General features: G+C 44.7%; 1 protein-coding gene across 3 annotated transcripts; it reads left to right on the forward strand.

Moving 5' to 3' along the window:
* The first annotated feature begins 2,848 nt into the window (after nt 1–2,848).
* CPT2 (carnitine palmitoyltransferase 2) lies at nt 2,849–19,953 on the forward strand. 3 transcript variants are annotated; one of them, XM_030324882.1, is made up of 5 exons: nt 2,849–3,128; nt 11,964–12,044; nt 13,548–13,654; nt 17,039–18,343; nt 19,317–19,953. In XM_030324882.1, the coding sequence occupies exons 1-5, from the start codon at nt 2,977–2,979 to the stop codon at nt 19,646–19,648; spliced, it is 1,977 nt and encodes a 658-aa protein (XP_030180742.1). In that variant the 5' UTR covers nt 2,849–2,976; the 3' UTR covers nt 19,649–19,953. The 3 variants fall into 3 exon arrangements, with proteins under 3 accessions (XP_030180742.1, XP_030180744.1, XP_030180743.1); XM_030324884.1 differs by lacking the exons at nt 2,849–3,128; nt 11,964–12,044; nt 13,548–13,654 and adding an exon at nt 15,888–16,100; XM_030324883.1 differs by lacking the exons at nt 2,849–3,128; nt 11,964–12,044; nt 13,548–13,654 and adding an exon at nt 16,107–16,842.

Here is a 19,953-nt window from a genome sequence, read left to right on the forward strand (position 1 = left end):
TGAATTTTTGAGGGCTGGCCTGTGACTTTCCTTATTTCAGGCAACATTTGGTCCAGGTAAGAGCCAGCAGAACTGAAGAACTTGGGACCGCCAGGCCAACTCGAGTTGCTAGTTCCTGTCATTTCTTTCAACACCTAGATCTCTTTTTCATTGAAATGTGAAATCTTCTGATGCTTATTTAAAATTCATTGTCCTTAAGAATTTTGATTTTGAATAAGAATATTACTTTAAAAAAAAAGAATATTACTTTAACCTGGCCAAGTTCTGCTTTTTCATATTAATTTCAAACAAAGCAGAACTCTGGGATTACTTCAATACGAACAATTTATTCTTCAGGATTTTTCTCTAAGTAGAGGAACTTTCTTGACTCCTACACAGCAAAAGTTGGTGTTTCCAGTCTTCCAGCTCAGGGGTACCCTTGATGTGATACAGGCACCAAGGCCATCCTGAAGAAAAGCATATCTCCATGATATGCCTGCGTTCAACACGTGGGTACATAAACAAAAACAAGATCCCTGCCTTGGAGGACCTCAAAAAGTTTACTGTGAGAGATGAACTATTAATTAAATGAGTCAGGTTTCACATATATGACAGTAAAGGAGGATGAAAAGTGCTGTGGAGCCATAGAGGGAGGGATGTGTTCTTGTGGGAGGAGGAAGGATGAGGCTCGAGAAGGACTTCATAGAGGTTGTGTGTTTTGAAGTGGCGTTTGAAGGATGTTGAGGTGTACTAGGCAGAGATGCATGAAAGAATATTCTAGAAGGAGGCACAGTTAAACAAAAGGCCACGGAATAAGGACAAGTTCTGGGAATGCTGAGTCATTCAGTGTTACTATGGCATAGGGTCCTTGGGGTGACCCGATGGGGTTAAGAAGCAAAAATTCTTCTCCCCTTCAAGGTCCTTCTAGCTGGACTAAGAATCAAATTGATATGAGACAGAATAACAGGAGTAAATCAGATTCAGTAGTGTACATATGGGGAATCCACGCAGACATGGATATTCCAAAGGCAGTCAGGCGAAATGAGGTATGTACATCATCCTGAACTAAGGAGAAGGGGCCTAGGAGTCTGGGGCTTCAGAGGAAAGAAATACACTTCACAGGACGATAAGAAGAAGAACAGATGTTGGCTAAATTCGACGTTTGCCCTTACAGATGGGTCACTCAGATAAAATTTATCTCTGCTAATAACCCTTGTTCTGGGACCCTCCCTGCCCCCCGCCAATTTAGATTCTTTTATGTAGTTAAAGGAGAGGTAAAAGTTACTCTTGAGTCTGCAGGGTCTCAAATGCTTTCAGCTCAAAATAATCTTCATGCCAGAGTGGTCCATCTTGGGGCAGCCTGCCTTTGACCCTACTATGGGGATTGGAGAAGCAGGTGGGGACCAGAATTAGAAGGCCTTGGCTATTGGTGTGAGGGGTTAGATTTGTTCCAATCAGCCATGCGCCCACAGAAGGCTCTGGAGCCCCTCTTTCAGCTGTTATATTGGATGAGCACTATTCCTTAGCTCTCTGTCTCTAAAATGTTTATTTTGAGAGAGAGTGCATGCACACACACGCAAGCAGGGGAGGGGCGGAGAGAGAGGGATTCTCTCAAACAGGTGCCGCACTCTCAGCGCAGAGCCAGACGTGGGGCTCAATCCCATGAACTGTGAGACCATGACCTGAGCCGAAATCCAGAGTCAGAGACTTAACTGGCTGAGCCACCCAGGCTCGCCAGCCCTCTGTCACTAGAAGTAAGCCACTGTCCTTCTACTGGGTCTGCTGTTTCTTCTGGTTTCTCTGATCTCCTTAGCTCTACACAGCTCCTAATGTTTGCTTCAGGTTTCAAGGCTTTCAAAACTGGATTTGATGGAATGTTCTAATTTAGAAAAGAATTTATATTCTCTCTCCGGCTCTATACATTGTAGGCAAATGGCACTGATGTTTTAGGTTTGGGTCAGCTCTGTCTGTTCTCCCTTCAGGGAAGGAGGATTAGATATTCAGTATCTTTGAGTTTCATGTTCAGTTCTTAAGGATTTGTAGTCACCACCGAATGAATGGGTGTTAGAGCTGGTTAGTGATCTTCCTGTTCAACCAGGGGTATGGGGTACCTAACCGGATTAAAGACAGGGCTGAGACAAAAACTCAGGTCTTTTGACTCCCAGTCTAGTGCTCTTTCTGATGTGCTCCGGCCACTGCCACTGTTTATAGACAACTATGGGGCAGACCAAATGTACCTGGCTACTTCAAACACACAGGGCGGTGACTGACAGCTGGAGCTAAGAAAAGGCGAAGTTCCCAGAATGGAATTCTGTCCCTCAAGCCAGCCAACACGGTTTTATGTCTTTTGATACCTTCCTTTCTTGTGAAATGGGAGCAGAGCCTTCAGCTCTTCTTCAGCTGCAGCTGAGAGCAGGGATTAGACTGTGGTTGGGGTTATTTGTTTTGTGAGGGACAACAGGTCTCTGTTCAGTTGTATTATCTTAGAGTCAGGGTTGGAAGGAAAGCTGGAGGTGATTTGTGAGAAGAGGCAGCCTCCTGTAGTCAACAGAGCATGGCTTATCAGATTCTCAGCGCTTTCTTCGGCTTTTCTTTTCCTTCCGCTCCAGTTTCTGTATTGCTCCAAAACAGAAGGGAGTGGCTTCGGAGTTCCGTTTCCCGCCGCCTCCGGAGCAGCAGGGAGACAAGCAGGGAGAACAGTAGAGAGACCAGTTGAGCAAAGAGGTAGCGTCGCTACCCGCCCAGCAGCGGGCCGGAACCCCGAAGCCAATGGTGCGCCCATGGGCGGGGCCCGCTGGCGGGCGGGGCCGTTCGTGGGCGGGGCCGGGGGCTGGCCCTTTCGTGGGCGGAGCTGGAGGGCCGGAAGTAGCTCGGCGGACCGACGCTAGCTGGACCCACGGCGCTGATCCGGTGACCCGGAGACCTCGGGGGGGGGGGGGGGGCCTTGTCTCTGTCCCCTCAAATCCCCCATTCCCTGCCTTCTCGCCGTCCGGGACGATGGTGGCCCGCCTGCTGCTGCGCGCCTGGCCCCGGGGCCCTGCAGTTGGCCCGGGGCCCCTGTGTCGGCCCCTTAGCGCGAGCTCGGGGTCCGGCGAGTACCTGCATCGCAGCATCGTGCCCACCATGCACTACCAGGACAGCCTGCCCAGGTGAGCCCGGCTTCCCGGTCCCCGCTGCCCTCCAGGACCGGCCCCAACCTTCACTCCCGTCAGTCACTCACGACTCTTCTACTGGACCCGCTTCCACCCAAACCCCCTCCCTGGGACGCTGTCGTAACACGCAATCTGGAAATACTGTCACTTTGAGAGTCTCCTGGTAGAGGAGCCTCAGTACGTTCAAATTCTCTACCAGAACCCCACCCCCCACCCCCCATTGCTCGCTCGGATTCTCCATCTTGAACCCTTCTCGAATTCTTTCTCCAGTAACCCAGCTTCCATCCTGATACCGAAGAGTCCCTCATATTTCTTCCTGAAAAATGCCCAACCTGCATATCTCCAACACCAACCTTACCCCTCCAACTAGGGTGTCCCCTGAAGTACTTTCATGACTGCCCCGCGTTCCTGCCCAGAATATGGACAGGCCAATTCCTGATACATAATAGTTACCCTCCCTCAACCCTCCCTCAACTTTTCCCAGCACTCTGCCCTCAAGCCTGTTGCTCAGCCCCACTCCCTGTGCCTCCAGTACTCTGCTCTTATAGCAGCTCATCCAATACCCACTACACTCCTCGAGTGTTCACCTTACCCTCCCCCAACATCAGCACTCTTCATCCCTTCCAGACCTTCCTCAGCTACCCCTAGGTTTCTCCCCCTAAAATATCCTTTCTAACCCACATCACCCTCTTCAACTCCAGCCCCCTGGTAGAATTCTAGACACCACCCTCAGTGCTCCTCTCAAAGTCTTATTCAGCTTAGATCCAGAACCTACCCCAATTCTTCTATTCTTCTGTATTCCTCCTCACCTTAACTACCCTCTCCACCTTCTAAAATGCTTCACCGAGTGCACTTCCCTATGAAAACCCAATAAATCTTCCTCTCCCTTTCTCACCCAGTATTTTTTTTTTTACTCAGTATTTTCTTTTCTTTTTTCTTATTTATTTATTTATTTATTTATTTATTTATTTATTTATTTATTTATTTAGAATGCATGAGGGAGGGGCAGAGAGAGGGAGGGAGAGAGAATCCCAAGCAGGTTCCTTGCTGTCAGCACAGAACCCTACGCAAGGCTTCATCTCAGGAACTATGAGATCATGACCTGAACCAAAACCAAGAGTTGGATACTAAACCGACTGAGCCACTCAAGCGCCCCTCACCTGGTATTTTCTTTAATATAAAAAAAAAACTTTCGGTTTTCCCAGCCTTTCAACTCCCAGCCTTAATCTCAGCTGCCAGGGCTCCTTTTTCAATGTTAGAGACTTCCTGAAGTTCTTTTACCATCTGAAACCAGACTTTAACTTCTCTACTCGCTCACCGGTTAGTTCCTGGTGCCTAGTCCCAAATTTGTCTCAAAGACCGTTCTCGCTTCCTCTCTCACCAAACTGCCATCGGGGATCTCCCAGTCCAGAAGCTGGAGGCCAGGGCTCCCCATCCCATGAACAGAACATAGATTGTATCACAGGTATCATCCCCAACTACTAGGTTGGTATTTTTCTCCACATCCAGCAGCTGTTTAACCCGTTGTTATCCCTGCTGCCCACCCCCGCCCTCTCAGGAATATCATTTGAGGTGAAATAACTGCAGACATCTAAAGCAGACTAAAATGAGATTATCTAGCCCCAACCCCAGTGCTTAAATTTGGCAGGAGGAAGGGAGAGAAAGAAAAAGTGGCCTTTGTGCCTGTAGGCGAATCCTCTGTAAGCTGAGCCCGTATGTGGGGGAAAGGTGAAGAATGACGGAAGCTCCCTTCACTTGCCAAGCCCAGTTGCATCTGACTTTCAGGCAGGCCTGGGCTCCAGCCCGGTTTAAGATCAGAGGGATTTTCTCCACTAGAATTAGAAAGCTGAGAGTAATACTCCAGATCATTTCCTCCAACCTACAGCAGAAAAACCTGTCGGAGTCATCAACATCAATGCATAACTTTCAGCAAGGACACCCAGGCCTCTGTTACCTCAGTTGTAAACTGGTGGTTAGATAAGATGAGATTCCTTTTATCTCTGAGATTCTAGGCTGGCAAAATGTATTATCTGTGACACTCATTTTGATGTCCCACTTGGTGAAGAGCCCTGGCTTTGAAGTCTGGTAGAACTTGGCCTCATATGCTAGATCTGATGCTTTTGTAACTTCAGGCAGTTCCGCTAATTTCTTTGAGCCACGGTTCTTCCCTGCAAGGTAGGAATGGAACACATACTTCATAGCGCTAATGTGAGGATAGAGTGAGGTAAGATGCCCAAAATAGGGAACTATTTTAAGCCATTGGCCTGGGGAAGGACTAGTCCTTTTGTGGTGGTCCAATTGGATCCCATTCCCTCCCTCTTCCTGTCATATCACTGCCACCTTATGACCCAGTGGCCTTGGACTCACTTTCCTCCTAAGAACCCTTGCACCGTCATTTGTTTGTTTTTTAGGTGTTACGATTTTTTTTCTAGGCTCTTCTTTAGTGTGGTCAAAATACATTGCATAAAATTTAGCTTTTTAACCATTTTTAGATGTATAGTTCAATTAGGTGTTATTTTTTAAGGGCTCTATTTATATACACTGAACAGTTAGCCTCAGAATATAAAACTGCAAGCCCTAAGGGGACAAAGGGTGGATCAACCTGACCGACTCATTCACATTATTAATTTGAGACACATTTATTGGTATGGATTTGGAGACCAATCAGTCATGGTGAGGAGTGTACATATGGGGAGGGGGCGGGGGGGGGGGGGGTTTGACAGATAGTTAAGATATAATGTGATAAATGGGAAGCAACATTTCATCGTGGTTAAGATTGTCAACCTGAAAATAAAGAGCTACAATGAGAGGCAGATGAGCATTTCTTTGGGATTAAAGAATTGCAGTGTGGGGAGCACAGATTCAAGTACATACCCAAATAAGATTCCCACTTGTAGGGTGAAAGCAACAGGTTTATATGAGGAAGAGATAGGGGGCAGTTACATGAGTTGAATTAAAAGGGGGAACAAAGGTTGCCTACACATGCTTACAAGCCAAACTACTCCAGGGTATATATTAGCTGCTGACTTTTCTTTTTTTTCTGGAATGTCCATAGCCATCAGTCTTGTGATCACGATGTTTGTTCTCCTGTTGACTTCTCAAACAATTGTTTAAAAACAATTACCATTTTGTCCAGAAGGTTTTGGCCAGTTCAAACAAAAGCAAGTAAGGCAGTTTCTCTACAATGGCTGCTTCAACTCCATTTTAAAATGGCTCTAGTCCTGTCAGTTTTTCACAAGATCTTGAGGCAGGAGTTAGATCTCATTATTGTTTTCAAATATTTTTTTAAGTTTATTTCTTTCTTTTGAGAGAGAGAAAGAGAGCATGAAAATAGGGGGAGGGCAGAGAGAGAGAAGGGGACAGAGGGTCCGAAGTGGGCTCTGTGCTGACAGCAGAGAGCCTGAGGTGGGGCTCAAACCTGTGAACCGTGAGATTGTGACCGGTGCAGAAGTCAGATGTTTGACTGAGCCACCCAGGCATCCCATATGTTATTTTTAATCCAGCTCAACTTCATACTAACTGCACGGGTATAAGCAAAAGTCATCTAACCTTAAACTTGGGATGATAATGTTACCTTTCTCTCGGGATTGTTAGAATTAAATACCCTCATATAGTGCCTTTAATACAAATCTGGTAAGTACTTAGTAGATAATCATAAGTACTATAGCTGCATTAGGCACACATGTGTTGCATGTATAGGATGTGCTTGGTGACAACTATTGTGTCAGTGTGGAGGTAGGAGTGATGGTGCCTGGGCGAGTAAGGGAAGCTTCACAGAGGAGGTGACGTTTGCAGAATTTGACGATCACCAAGTGAGAGAAGTGAGGGAAGGATAGAGCAGCTAGTGCCCAGGAACAGAAGCCTGAAAATGCATGACATGTTCAGAAATGTTGAGAAGTTTATGGAGAGCCCAGCCCAAAGTAAAGAATCACCATTTGGGCCCTAAGTTATTAGAATTGGGCTAGGGGTGTGTGTGTGCATGTGTGCACGTGCGCGCGCACACGCATTGGGGTAGGGATTGGGAGAGACCCATTGTGTCTTTAAAAAAAATAATATCGGTCACCATTTAAATTGTATAGTTGATTCACAATAAATGTCAATATTATTTTGTCTTTTAATCCCTAATCATTTTAGATGATAGTTGATGTTCAAGACAGAATGGGCAGGTTCTCTAGAATTCAGACAGGGAGGGAGGTGAGGCCAGAATGTCCAAGGTATGGAGGATAACAGGTAGAAACAGTAAGGTTCTGGGTAGGCCCCAGGGGCATGTCCTTAAAATAGATCGGCTTTATTCCAGTGATAACTAGATTGTGTAAAAATTACAAAGGGTTTTTTAGCTGTGTTCTTGGCAGGAAGAACAGTGAAGTGCCTGCTGCTTGGAAGCTGGGTAATGATAGCAGGTCACTTACACAGAGTCATTTACACAAGGGATAATTAGTGAGATATATCTGCTTGGTGTTTACTTTTATAACAGATAATGTTAGATGGGGATTCTCTAGATTGCGGGTGGGGAAGGAGAACCCACGTGGTTAAGATGGAACTGCCAGGCATCTCTCAAGTCCCTAACTACCTCTTTCAAGGCACCTGATGAATTACATCACAGGCAGCACAAGAAACTACAGGTGTGCAAATGAAACCCCTTTTGGTATTCTTTAAGGAGCTGCCAAGAGTCTGGGGGTGACCTTGCGACTTGATTTCTAAAGATAAGACAGGCAATGTTGCCTATAAGTGAACACTTACTGGCCTTTGTGGTAGCAAGTTACCGAACTAAACTGGCCTAAGCAAACAAGTATAGGGACTCACAGACCTGCAAAATCCAGGTTGGATTAAGGGCTCAAATGATGTCATCAAGACTCTTTTGCCTTTCCACTCGAAGCTATTCATTTGTGTGATTCCATTCTTAGCCAGGCTCTCTCCTTATGGTGACAAAGTGGCAGCCACCACTTAAGAGACCCCAACCTTTTAGTGACCTCAGCTAGTAGAGATTTGCCCCTCCTAACTGTGCAAAAAAAAATCCTGTAATTAAGTTTTATAGGTTCATCCTGAGTCTCATTGGGTCTGAACCAGTAAGCTGTAAGCCCACTCCATGGATTTGGGTTGGAGTCAGCTCCGCCTGAACCAGAGGGACTCGAGTAGGAGGGGTGCTGTTACCAGAAGAAGAGGGAATACATGGAAGGCAGGCAAAACAATAGAAATGGTGAAACGTTGTGCTGGGCACTGAGGAAGAGGTGATGAGCTAGTTCCCTAGGGATGTGAACAGTCTAATGGCAGAATTTGGATCTATAGGACTTAAGGACTGAGTAGATTTAAAAAAAAAAACGTTGTATTTAATTGAGTGCTTACTAGGTGCCAGGCACTATTCTAAGTCAGTGACATGCATTGCCTCATTTAATCTGCACAGAACCCTAGGAGGTACATATTAATATCAAAAAAATTTTTTTAATGTTTATTTTTGAGAGAGCAGGCGTGTGCATGGACACAAGAGTGTGCATGAGTGGGGGAGGGGCAGAGAGTGAGGGGGACAGAGGGTCCGAAGCAGGCTCTACACTGACAGCACAGAGCCCGATGTAGGGCTCAAACTCACCGTGAGATCATGACCTGAGCCGAAGTCAGATGCTTAACTGAGCCACGCAGGTGCCCCTAGGAGGCACGTACTAATATTATCCCCATTTTATAGATGAGGAAAATCAGGTATAGGTTGAGTGGTGTGCCCAAAGTCACATAGCTGTGAATGATGAAACCAGATTAGCCACTGCAGCTATGCTGGCTTGTAAGGGGAAGAATCAATGTGACTCCTGAAGTTATAGTCACAGAATTGTAGAGGGGCCTTAGAGACCACCTTTTTCACTTCCGTTATCTTACTAAAGACAAAACTGATCACCAGAGGTGAAAAGGGACTTGTTTTAAAAAATTTTTAACAGCTTTGTTGAGATACTGTTCACTTTGTAAAAGTGTACACAGAGATTTTTTGTGTATCACAAGAGTTGTGCGACCATCACCACTGTTCAGTTCATTTTCATTCCCTTCTGTCCCCTGCAAAAAACACCCGTACTCATTAGCAGTCACTCCCTGCCCCCCTCCCATCCCTGGTAACCACTGGTCTATCTTCTGAAAAGTGACTTGTTTTTTTTTTTTTTTTTTAATTTTTTTTTTTCAACGTTTATTTATTTTTGGGACAGAGAGAGACAGAGCATGAACGGGGGAGGGGCAGAGAGAGAGGGAGACACAGAATCCGAAACAGGCTCCAGGCTCTGAGCCATCAGCCCAGAGCCCGACGCGGGGCTCGAACTCACGGACCGCGAGATCGTGACCTGGCTGAAGTCGGACGCTTAACCGACTGCGCCACCCAGGCGCCCCAAAAGTGACTTGTTTATAACTAAACTCAGGTTTGTCTGGCTTCAATGCTTATGCTTTTCCAGCATACCACACTGTCCCTAGTCGGCAGGGTCATGCTCCCTTGCATACGTTCCATTTTGCATCTCAGTACCTGCTTGGAGGAGCCTGTGTGTCAGAAATGAAAGTATCAGAGCAGAAAGGTTAATGACAGAGTAGACAGGGGAGGGCAGAGGACCGAGTCTTGAGAAAACATGCACTTTTAGAGAAAGAGGACATAGGGAAAAGAGACTCAGAAGATGATGGAAAAAACACTAGCAGGGCGGGAGGAGAGAATTTCTAACTCCATCTTTGATGTCCTTAAGGATCTCACAGTTTGCAGTCTTATGGGGGAGAGTACACAGTACATAACCCACTAAATGTGATGGAGAAGAATCAGGGCTGGGGGAGGAAGGGAAGGAGTAATCAATGCCTGTTCTCTGTCAGCCCATGTGCTGGTGGAGGTCAGAAGTTTCAAGGAAGGATCCTGATGAGTGGCGAGCTTCCCTCTCTGTGCATTACTGTAACCACGAGAGCCAACTCTGCAGTTCTTCCCAGCTCCACATTCAGTGGCATTGTGTTCGTAGCTTGAAATTTGCCTGGTGGGAGAGTTACAGAAATTGGTAAATACTAAAAATCAGGGCTTCACCCCTTCCCACCCGGGAGCTGGTTTACTTCCCACCCCCCTTTAGAGTAGCAAACAGATGAGGATGGGGAGAAGGTGGTACTTGGCTTTGAGAGGAAAGAGACTTGTTTAATGCAGGTGATGGGGGTCAGGAGGGTGCTGGTCCTTCCTAGAAGTTGAGGGGCGGCTTTCTTTGGAGAGAAATCTGAAAGCAAATGGTGTTTTAGAATAGTCGGATTTTTTTTTTTAAGTTTGTTTATTTAGAGAAAGTGTGAGTGCGAGGGAGGGGCAGAGGGAGAGAGAAAGAATCCGCATGACAGCGTGGAGCCTGATGCGGGACTCAAACTCACGAACCATGAGATTATGACCCGAGCCGAAGTAGAATGCGCAACTGACTGAGCCACCCAGGCGCCCCTAATAAGGACTATTTCTAAAACTGCTGTTGCCTCTAATTTAGAATTTTGTTTAAAAGAACTTTTGGGGGCGCCTGGGTGGCTCAGTTGGTTAAGTGCTGACTTCAGCTCAGGTCATGATCTCGCAGTCTGTGGGCTCGAGCCCCACGTTGGGCTCTGTGCTGACAGCTTGTAGCCTAGAGCCTGCTTTGGATTCTGTGTCTCCCCCTCTCTCTGCCCCTCCCCTGCTCGCGCTCTGTCTCTCTCTGTCTCTCAAAAATAAATAAACATTTAAAAAAAAACTAAAAAGAACTTTTGTTAATGTCCCTATTGTATTAAAACAAAGTCGAGAAAATTAGGTAGATAACTATGAGTAGATAATTATGAGGTAGCTGAGGTAGTATTTGAGATGTTCTGTGTGGTTCCACGAATATAAGGACAATAATTGATGGCGTTAAAGTGTTATGAGTGGTTACTCAGTGCAGCTAAGTCCATACTGACTGTAAATAATTCAGATTAATTTTGACATCATGTTTTTGATAAACATGCATTGAAAAATAAATTGAAGAATCACAGTATGTCTTACATATAGTAGGCTTTTAAACTGTGTTTTATGGATAACTTCACAGTTTTCCAAAATGGCTGCTATATTTAGATATTTTGAATATATTAGTGCTGATTTTGAGCTGACAGAGGTAACTTCGCAAACCACGATTAAGTTTTGGTATTATAGGCTATATCATTTAATAAAATTACTGACATGAAAGAAAGTACACCTCACTCTGCTGTCCGTGTGTTTTCATTCCACTGTGGACCAGTAACTTTATCACCATAGCCATCATTGGGATTGTACTGGTAGAGAATGATGAGTAAGTACACACACAGGAAGATCTGGTTCTCCTCAAAGGACTCTTGGTGGCTGGGCATAGCTTGACGGTCAATCCCATATTTGGCTGGCCCTTGGACAGGACTGTGCTTCATTTCTGTATGATTTTCTCTCATAAAATGCACAAGGAAAGTTAAAAAATAGAACTTTCTGTTTTCATCTTGGGGAAGAAAAGTGCAGTTGTTCCAATTAAGAGTAGGATTAAAATCAGTACCAATATAGGGTTAACACAGGTATTGTAATTGTGACTAGGAAACAGGAATGCTTCAGGTGGCTTCCACTTCCCCATTTTGAATCTGTTATTTGAATATTTATTTCGCCTATGAGATTCACCATTAAGACATTAGAAAGTTCTTATTTTACCTAAAAAAAAAGTTACTATTGATACTTACATTAGTAAATCCTTCTATTCTGATTTGTTTGTGGATTCCCATTATTGGTTTTTGTTTTTGTTTTTGGAAGGAAATTAATTATCTGGTAATTAGTTATTAGTTTGGGTTATGAAGCTAATTGACCCCTTCCACATATTGTCACACTTACACTTAGTTTTTTTCCAGGCTGCCTATTCCTAAACTTGAAGACACCATTAGGAGATACCTCCGTGCACAGAAGCCTCTCTTGGATGATGGCCAGTTCAGGTAAATGCAGAGAACCCTGAATGACCATGGTTGGGTGGTTCAAGAGAGGCTGGCAAGTAGTAGTTTCATGAAGTGTCTGTGATCCAGTTGGGTCTCCAGAAATCTGGGACCCCGTCCTTACATTTTCAAGTTTAGGAAATAGATCTTCACTCAGGAGGGGCTGAGCAAGCCCTGAAGTGACATTGTGTCTAACCGGACTCAACAGGCAATGGTTTATAAGCCAGAATGCCAAATTTATACTGTATCTTGTCAGGTGGACCTGGAGGCTAGCTGGTAATGGTCATTGGCAGAGGGCATGTGCTGTTGGTAGGGAGTTCATTGAGGAGAGCACATGGCAGACCAGCAGTTTGCTTGTTGAGCATGTGTACTGAGCTGGATAGGATGCTGCCTTCCCCCCACCCCAATTCATTCCCTTCTGGGAACCTTAGTATGTGACTTTATTTGGGAATAGGACTGTTGCAGGTGTAATTAGTTGAGTTCATACTGGAGTAGGGTGGGTCCTTAATTTCGTATGACTGGCATCCTTATAAGAAGAGGAGAAGAGACACAGAGACAGCCATGTGATGATGAAGGCAGATTGGAATGCACCAATAAGCCAAAGAATGCCAAGAATAGCTGGTAACACCAGAAACGAAGAGAAAGGCGTGGAGCAGAAAGAGAATACGGCCCTGTCAACACCTTGACTTTGTACTTCAAAGAACTAAAAGAGAATACATTTCTGTTGTTTTAAGCCATCCAGTTTGTGGCATTTTGTGATGGCAGTCCTAGGAAACTAGTTCAGCATGGAAGTGGAAAATAATATTGGATATTGTCAAAAGTGGGTTGCATTAAATTCTTCTATCCCACTTTTCCATAATGGAAGGTTTTGTGCAGATAACTGGCACTGTCATTAGAATCACAGAGTCCTTCACTGAACAGTGATGGAAAATGTAGATGAATTGTTCATAATCTAGTCCTCTGCTTTTAAATATTCCATATTAGTCACTTGAAGCTTCTTTTGACATAGTTATGATTTAATAGCTACCAGTTACTAAGTATTAGGTTTAAAACTATCCTGAATCCTTAGCTTTAAAAATACTTTTTTTAATTTTGTAAGGTGGTATATTATTTCTGTTTTACACATTAAGAGACCAAGACTTAGATCAAGTCACATGTCCAGGGTCCCATAGTTTGACAGTAACAAAGCTCGAATTAAAACTCAGCTCTCCTTGACTCCAAAGCTTATGTCCTTTTCTCCATACCAAGCTGCCTCCTAGATTATAGATTGTTGTGTGAGATGTCGATTGATCTTCCCGATCAGTTATTTTAAGAAGATATCCTGAATGTATCTGTTTGGGATTGGTGGCTGTTCTTCTTGCTCAGAGGGACTTCCTGATTTCAGTCCCAGGTTCTAGGGATATGCTACAGGGGCCCCACAGCTCTGTGTAAGAGTTCTTGGCCATGAGTCTGGAAATCATGTATTTCCTGCCATGGTTTGATTCTATCTTTTCTTGAACATTTCAGGAAGACAGAACAGTTTTGCAAGAGCTTTGAAAATGGGATTGGAAAAGAACTGCATGAGCAGCTAGTTGCTCAGGACAAGCAGAATAAACATACGAGCTACATTTCAGGTAGGTGGGCTGGGCTGTGGGCACGCTATTCCTGGAGCCCTCCACAGTGGAAAGTAAGGCATCATCTGTCCTGTTTTGGTCTCAGAATATTTTTGGTGAGACCAGCCCACCAGAGTAATGTCTCATCCTCTCTTTCTTTTTCTTCTTTTTTTTTTAATTTTTTTTTTTACACTTATTTATTTTTGAGACAGAGTGAGACAAAGTGAGAGTGGGGGAGGGGCAGAGAGAGAGGGATCAGAAGCAGGCTCCAGGCTCTGAGCCGTCAGCACAGAGCCCGACGCGGGGCTCGAACCCACAGACCGTGAGATCATGACCTGAGCCGAAGTCGGACGCTCAACCGACTGAGCCACCCAAGCGCCCCTCATCCTCTCTTTCTGAGGTAAACATGAAGGCTGAGTGAATTCCTCCTCCACTAAGATCTCACCTGGAGTCAGTGCTGAGGAGCAATGTCTTGCCTGCTCTGTAGGTAGGACCGAGACAGAGCCTGATCATTGGTTCTGTTTGAAAAGGATGCAGGATTAAGTCCTGTGTCCTGCATATATCATCCTAGACGCTTCACACTCTGGCCTAACTGCCCTCTCCAGCCTCATCCCTTACTCTTCTCCATGATAGTCTTATGCCTCAACAAAACTCAACAACTCACTGTTTATTTAGTCTTTCATTCTTCTGTGTCTTTATCCATGTTGTTCCCACTACCATTTTTTAACCTGGCAAATTCTTTCTTTAAGACCCAAGTATGTGGTTGCCATTGATGGCGGGGGTGGCGGCGGGGGGACAGGCAAAATGGTCAAAGGGGGTCAAAAGGTGCAGACTTCCAGTTATAAAAGAAATACGTCATGGGATATAATGTACAGCATCGTGACTATAGTTAATACTATTGTATATTTGAAAGGTGATAAGAGTGCAGATCTTGAGAAGTGTCATCACAAGACAAGAAGCTTTTATAACAGTGTGTGGTGATGGGTGTCAATTAGACTTACTGTGGGGATCGTTGTGCGACATATACAAATACCGAATCGTTGGGTTGTACACCTGAAAGGAACACAGTGTGTTATGTCATTTATATCTCAATTTTAAACAGAAAAGACAAAAAACATCCAGGTGGGATGATTTTTCCAGGAAACCTTTCAGTTCTCCTCCCTCTCCTTTCAGAGTTTGTTTTTTCTGCCTCTGTTCTCACAGAACTTCTTTTAACTTAGTTTATATTTTCATAAGGTTATACATGCACATAGTTTACAGAATCAATGGTTCTACCAGTCTTGTTTGGAAAAATGGCAATTTCCTGACCCTCCCCTAGTTTCCCGCTTCTTACCTCCAGCTGCTCATTCTTCTGCTGTCTACCCCCATTCTGCACATCACATGCCCGTTATCACTGCTTCTTAACTTTTTCAGTTGTAGGCATTATCTGCTGACGTCTCACTGTGGAAGACCAGAACCGAGCAGTCGCTCATGTCCCCACCACACATATGAGTGTACATGCACACGTCCCATTCCCTGATTATTGCAGTGTGGTTGTTTGTCATTTTGGTTTGCTCGATACGTAGTGTTTATACTAAGGACCACATATACCCTATTGTCAACTGAGTCGTGGAGCATACTGAGATTGTTTTTCCTGTTCCTGTGTGAACTTTTTTCCTCTTAAGTTAATAATGGTCTTCTACTTTATTTTGTTTCGTTTTCTATATGCTTAATAATTTATTGGGGAAGTTTTTTTCTCATCTTCCTTCGTAGTCTGTCTCCAAGTTGCTTTTTTCTCTATTTGTTTTGCCTGCTTTTCTTTCTTCAGATCCTTCATAATCCTTCTCTGTTGTCTTAGATTTGAGTGAGATATTGAAAAGCTCTGTGGATGAGGGTGGGGCTGGTCCGTCAGAACTTCACTGTAATGTGACCCGGCTAAACCATTTCCTTGGGGTGCCCTTGTACTAATGTCTCTGGGTTAGACTCCCAAGAAAGGCTTTTCCGTTAAACTGCCAAATGGTATGTTCCCCGGTTGCTACTGTTGTAGGAGTAGAGTAAGGGAAGAAGGCTTGAGATCTCACCTATGACTTCTGTCCCTAGTTTTACTTTCTCCAGAGAAGAAAACCTAAGTCTGCCAAATACTACGCATTCTGGGGGTTCTGCTGTGTAAATCATGTTATCTCTTAGCTTTCTCTGCCACTGGCTTAAGGTTGGCTTTTTTTTTTAATGTTTATTTATTTATTTATTTATTTGTTTGTTTGTTTATTTATTTATTTATTTATTTATTTATTTATTTATTTATTTTGAGAGAGAGAGAATCCCAAGAAGGTTCCTTATTGTCAATGCAGAGTGCAACATAGGGCTCGAACTCACCGTGAGATCATGACCTGAGCCGATTTCGAGAGATGGACGCTGAACTGACTGAGCCACCCAGGCGCCCGTGGTAGACACATTTTCTGATAAAATATTGCTTCTGGAATTTTTACAGGTGAAATATCCACAGGAATGTAGAAGGCTAGTTTGGATGATCCACACACACTGGCTATTATTTCTAATTGCTTTTTGAGCATTTCTTAAAAGCGGGAGTACACAAATGTACAGCGTACCCAGACTGATGGTGAATACTTTCCCCCACGGTAGGTTGACAGCCAAGTGTGAATGTTGTCCCTGAAAGGAGATAAAACAAGAGAAATCCAAGGAAATGGGTGGGAACTAACACCTGTTCCGTTTGAGTGTGCATACAGATGAGATGTTACTGTATTTCTTTGAGAGTCAAGAAAGGAAATAGAATGAGAAAGAAAAAGCAATAAACCTAGGGAAATGCAAATCAAAACCACAATGATCTACCCACCAGAATGGCTATAGTCAAAACGACAGACAATAATTAATGTTGCCCAGGACATGGAGAAATTGGAACCCTCATGCATGGTGAAAATGGGGCAGCCACTTTGGAAGACAACCTGGCAGTTCCTCAAAAGATTAAACACAGACTTAACTACGTGACCTCACAATTTCATTCCTAGCTGTTGCCCTAGGAGAATTGAGAATATCCATCCACACAAAAACTTGTACACACCAGCATTGCTCATAATAACCAAAAAGCGGAAGCAATCAAAGGTCAGTCAACCAATGAATGGACAAACAAAATGTGGTATAATGGAACATTACTCAGCAATAAAAAGAATGAAGAACTGATACACACTACAACATGGCTGAACCTCAGAAACATAGTAAGTGATAGAAGCCACATGCAAAAGATGGTGTACAGGTCGTGAATTATTGCAGATCGGAAAAATAATTAGGGAATTTCACCCTCTGGAGGCTGATGTCATTTTTCTCTGCATATGCTTGTTTTTCTCTCTCAAATTTTATCTTTAGGGACTACATTAACTTTTTATGTTGTTCTTTTTTACTTTTATTTTTTAGGCCCCTGGTTTGATATGTACCTGTCTGCTCGAGACTCCATTGTCTTGAATTTTAATCCATTTCTGGCATTCAACCCTGACCCAAAGTCTGAGTATAATGACCAGCTCACCAGGGCAACCAACATGACTGTTTCTGCCATCCGGTTTCTGAAGACACTTCGGGCTGGTCTTTTGGAGCCAGAGGTTTTCCACTTGAACCCTGCGAAAAGTGACACTGATACCTTCAAGAGACTCATACGCTTTGTGCCTTCTTCTCTGTCCTGGTATGGGGCCTACTTGGTCAATGCTTATCCCCTGGATATGTCCCAATATTTTCGGCTTTTCAATTCAACCCGTTTACCCAAACCCATTCAGGATGAACTCTTTACTAATGAGAAGGCTAGGCACCTCCTGGTCCTAAGAAAAGGACATTTCTATGTTTTTGATGTCCTAGATCAAGACGGAAACATTGTGGGTGCCTCTGAAATCCAGGCTCATCTGAAGTACATTCTCTCAGACAGTAGCCCTGCCCCCGAGTTTCCCCTGGCATATCTGACCACCGAGAACCGAGACGTCTGGGCAGAGCTCAGGCAGAAGCTGGCGAGTGGTGGCAATGAGGAGGCCCTGAGGAAAGTGGACTCTGCTGTGTTCTGTCTCTGCCTAGATGACTTCCCCATTAAGGACCTCGTCCACTTGTGTCACAACATGCTGCATGGTGACGGCACAAACCGCTGGTTTGATAAGTCCTTTAACCTCATTATGGCCAAGGACGGCACTGCTGCTATCCACGTTGAGCATGCTTGGGGCGATGGGGTGGCGGTGCTCAGGTTTCTTAACGAAGTGTTCAAAGACAGCACTCAGGCCCCTGCTGTCACCCCACAGAGCCAGCCAGCCCGCATGGACTCTTCTGTCGCCGTGCAGAAGCTTAACTTCAAGCTGAACGATGCCTTAAAGACTGGCATCAGCACCGCTAAGGAAAAGTTCAATGCCACCGTGAAAACCCTCACTGTCGACCTCATCCAGTTTCAGAGAGGAGGCAAAGAGTTCTTGAAGAAGCAGAAGCTGAGCCCTGACTCGGTGGCTCAGCTGGCCTTCCAGATGGCCTTCTTGCGGCAGTATGGGCAGACGGTGGCCACCTACGAGTCCTGTAGCACTGCAGCATTCAAGCACGGCCGCACTGAGACCATCCGCCCGGCCTCCATCTTCACCAAGAGGTGTTCCCAGGCCTTCGTCAGGGAGCCCTCCAAGCACAGTACTGGAGAGCTTCAGCAGATGATAACCAAGTGCTCCACGTACCACGGCCAGCTGACCAAAGAAGCAGCAATGGGTGAGATGGGGTTGGGGAGCATGCCCTTGGGTCGTGTTGCCCTCAGCTCTGGGGTAAGCCTCAGTAATATTCTTCTACTCCAAGTCTGATTTCCACCGCTTTCCCAGTTTAATCCATCTGCCAACTCCCAGATGATTATTATTTTCTACCCTAGCAGTCTAAACAGTCAGACTAGCCTAGGGATCAGAATGTTCTTTTCCTCCTAAGCAGGGATGGAGAAATGCATCTAACTTCATCCTCACTTAGGGTCACTTTCAGCTGATTGTCTTTCTATTATTTATTATTATTTATTGGCCATCTAACTTCTGACAGTTCAGGATTTCTGAGTCTGCGGCCTCTCTTGCTTCACCTCACTTGTGTGTTGGCTCCCTATCAATAGGCCTTCTCCGAAGGTCTTCCCAAATCTAAGTGTCCTCCTTCCTTTGCCTCTTTGTGGTAAAATCGGAGACCCGGAAAGAATTTGGAGGACCATATAGTCCTGTCCTTTTCATGCAGCCAAAAGTCCTGGAAGTAAAAGGGATCTCCCAAGACATTCTGGTCTCACCCTTCTCCATTTTAGGGGTAGGAAACTGAGGCCACTGGCTCAGCATTGCACAACAAATTAGCAGTAAAGCTGAGATTAGAACTCTGGTCAAATACCCTTTATATTTTATTCCAGTGACTCAATCTTGTCTTTTACACTTGACTTGGACTTTGGGTTTTATTTTGGTTTTTGAATTCATAGCTCTCTTCGTGCACTTTTCTTGACTGCTTGACTAAACTAACTCAGTTTCAGAATTTTAAAAATCATACTTTAATTTTAGGCCCTGCTGCAGAGGTTAGTGAGTTGGAGGTGCACATGTGGAGGCAGATAGACCCTTCTTCCACTCTCAAAGATGCCGTGAAGGGGACTCCTACTATGGGTGGGAGGTTTTACTAAGGTCTCTTAATTCCGGGATTCTGAGACTCTGGTTTCCTATTTTGTCTTTGACAGGCCAGGGCTTTGACCGACACTTATTTGCTCTGCGTTACCTGGCAGCAGCCAAGGGGATTGCTCTGCCTGAGCTATACCTGGACCCTGCATATGGGCAGATAAACCACAACATCCTGTCCACGAGCACTCTGAACAGCCCAGCAATGAACATTGGTGGCTTTGCCCCTGTGGTCCCTGATGGCTTTGGCATTGGGTATGCTGTTCATGACAACTGGATAGGCTGCAGCGTCTCCTCCTACCCAGGCCGCAATGCCCGGGAGTTTGTCCAGTGTGTAGAGAAGGCCTTAGAAGACATATTTGATGCCATCGAAGGCAAATGCATCAAAACTTAGCTTCTGAGTGGGTGAAAAACTTCCATCACTTCATGGACATGAAAATTGGAGCCTAATAGCCAGTAGGTGCTAGTATAAGAACGAAACTAATCATGAGGTGCCTAAGCAGCCAGTGCTGTAAGACTTGAGCTTTAAGGTCATGGTTTTAAAGCTAAACATATAATTTCCAAGTGGGACTAGATCACAATTAAGGGTAATGTGAGATTTCAATTTTAAGGACATTTGATCAGAAGGTGGGATTTGGAAAAATAACTCTCAGGTGTATTTATTGTTGAAGCAGAAATAAAATTTAATTGTAGCTTGGA

This window comes from Lynx canadensis, chromosome C1, assembly GCF_007474595.2.
Source record: "Lynx canadensis isolate LIC74 chromosome C1, mLynCan4.pri.v2, whole genome shotgun sequence".
NCBI classification, from domain to species: Eukaryota; Metazoa; Chordata; class Mammalia; order Carnivora; family Felidae; genus Lynx; species Lynx canadensis.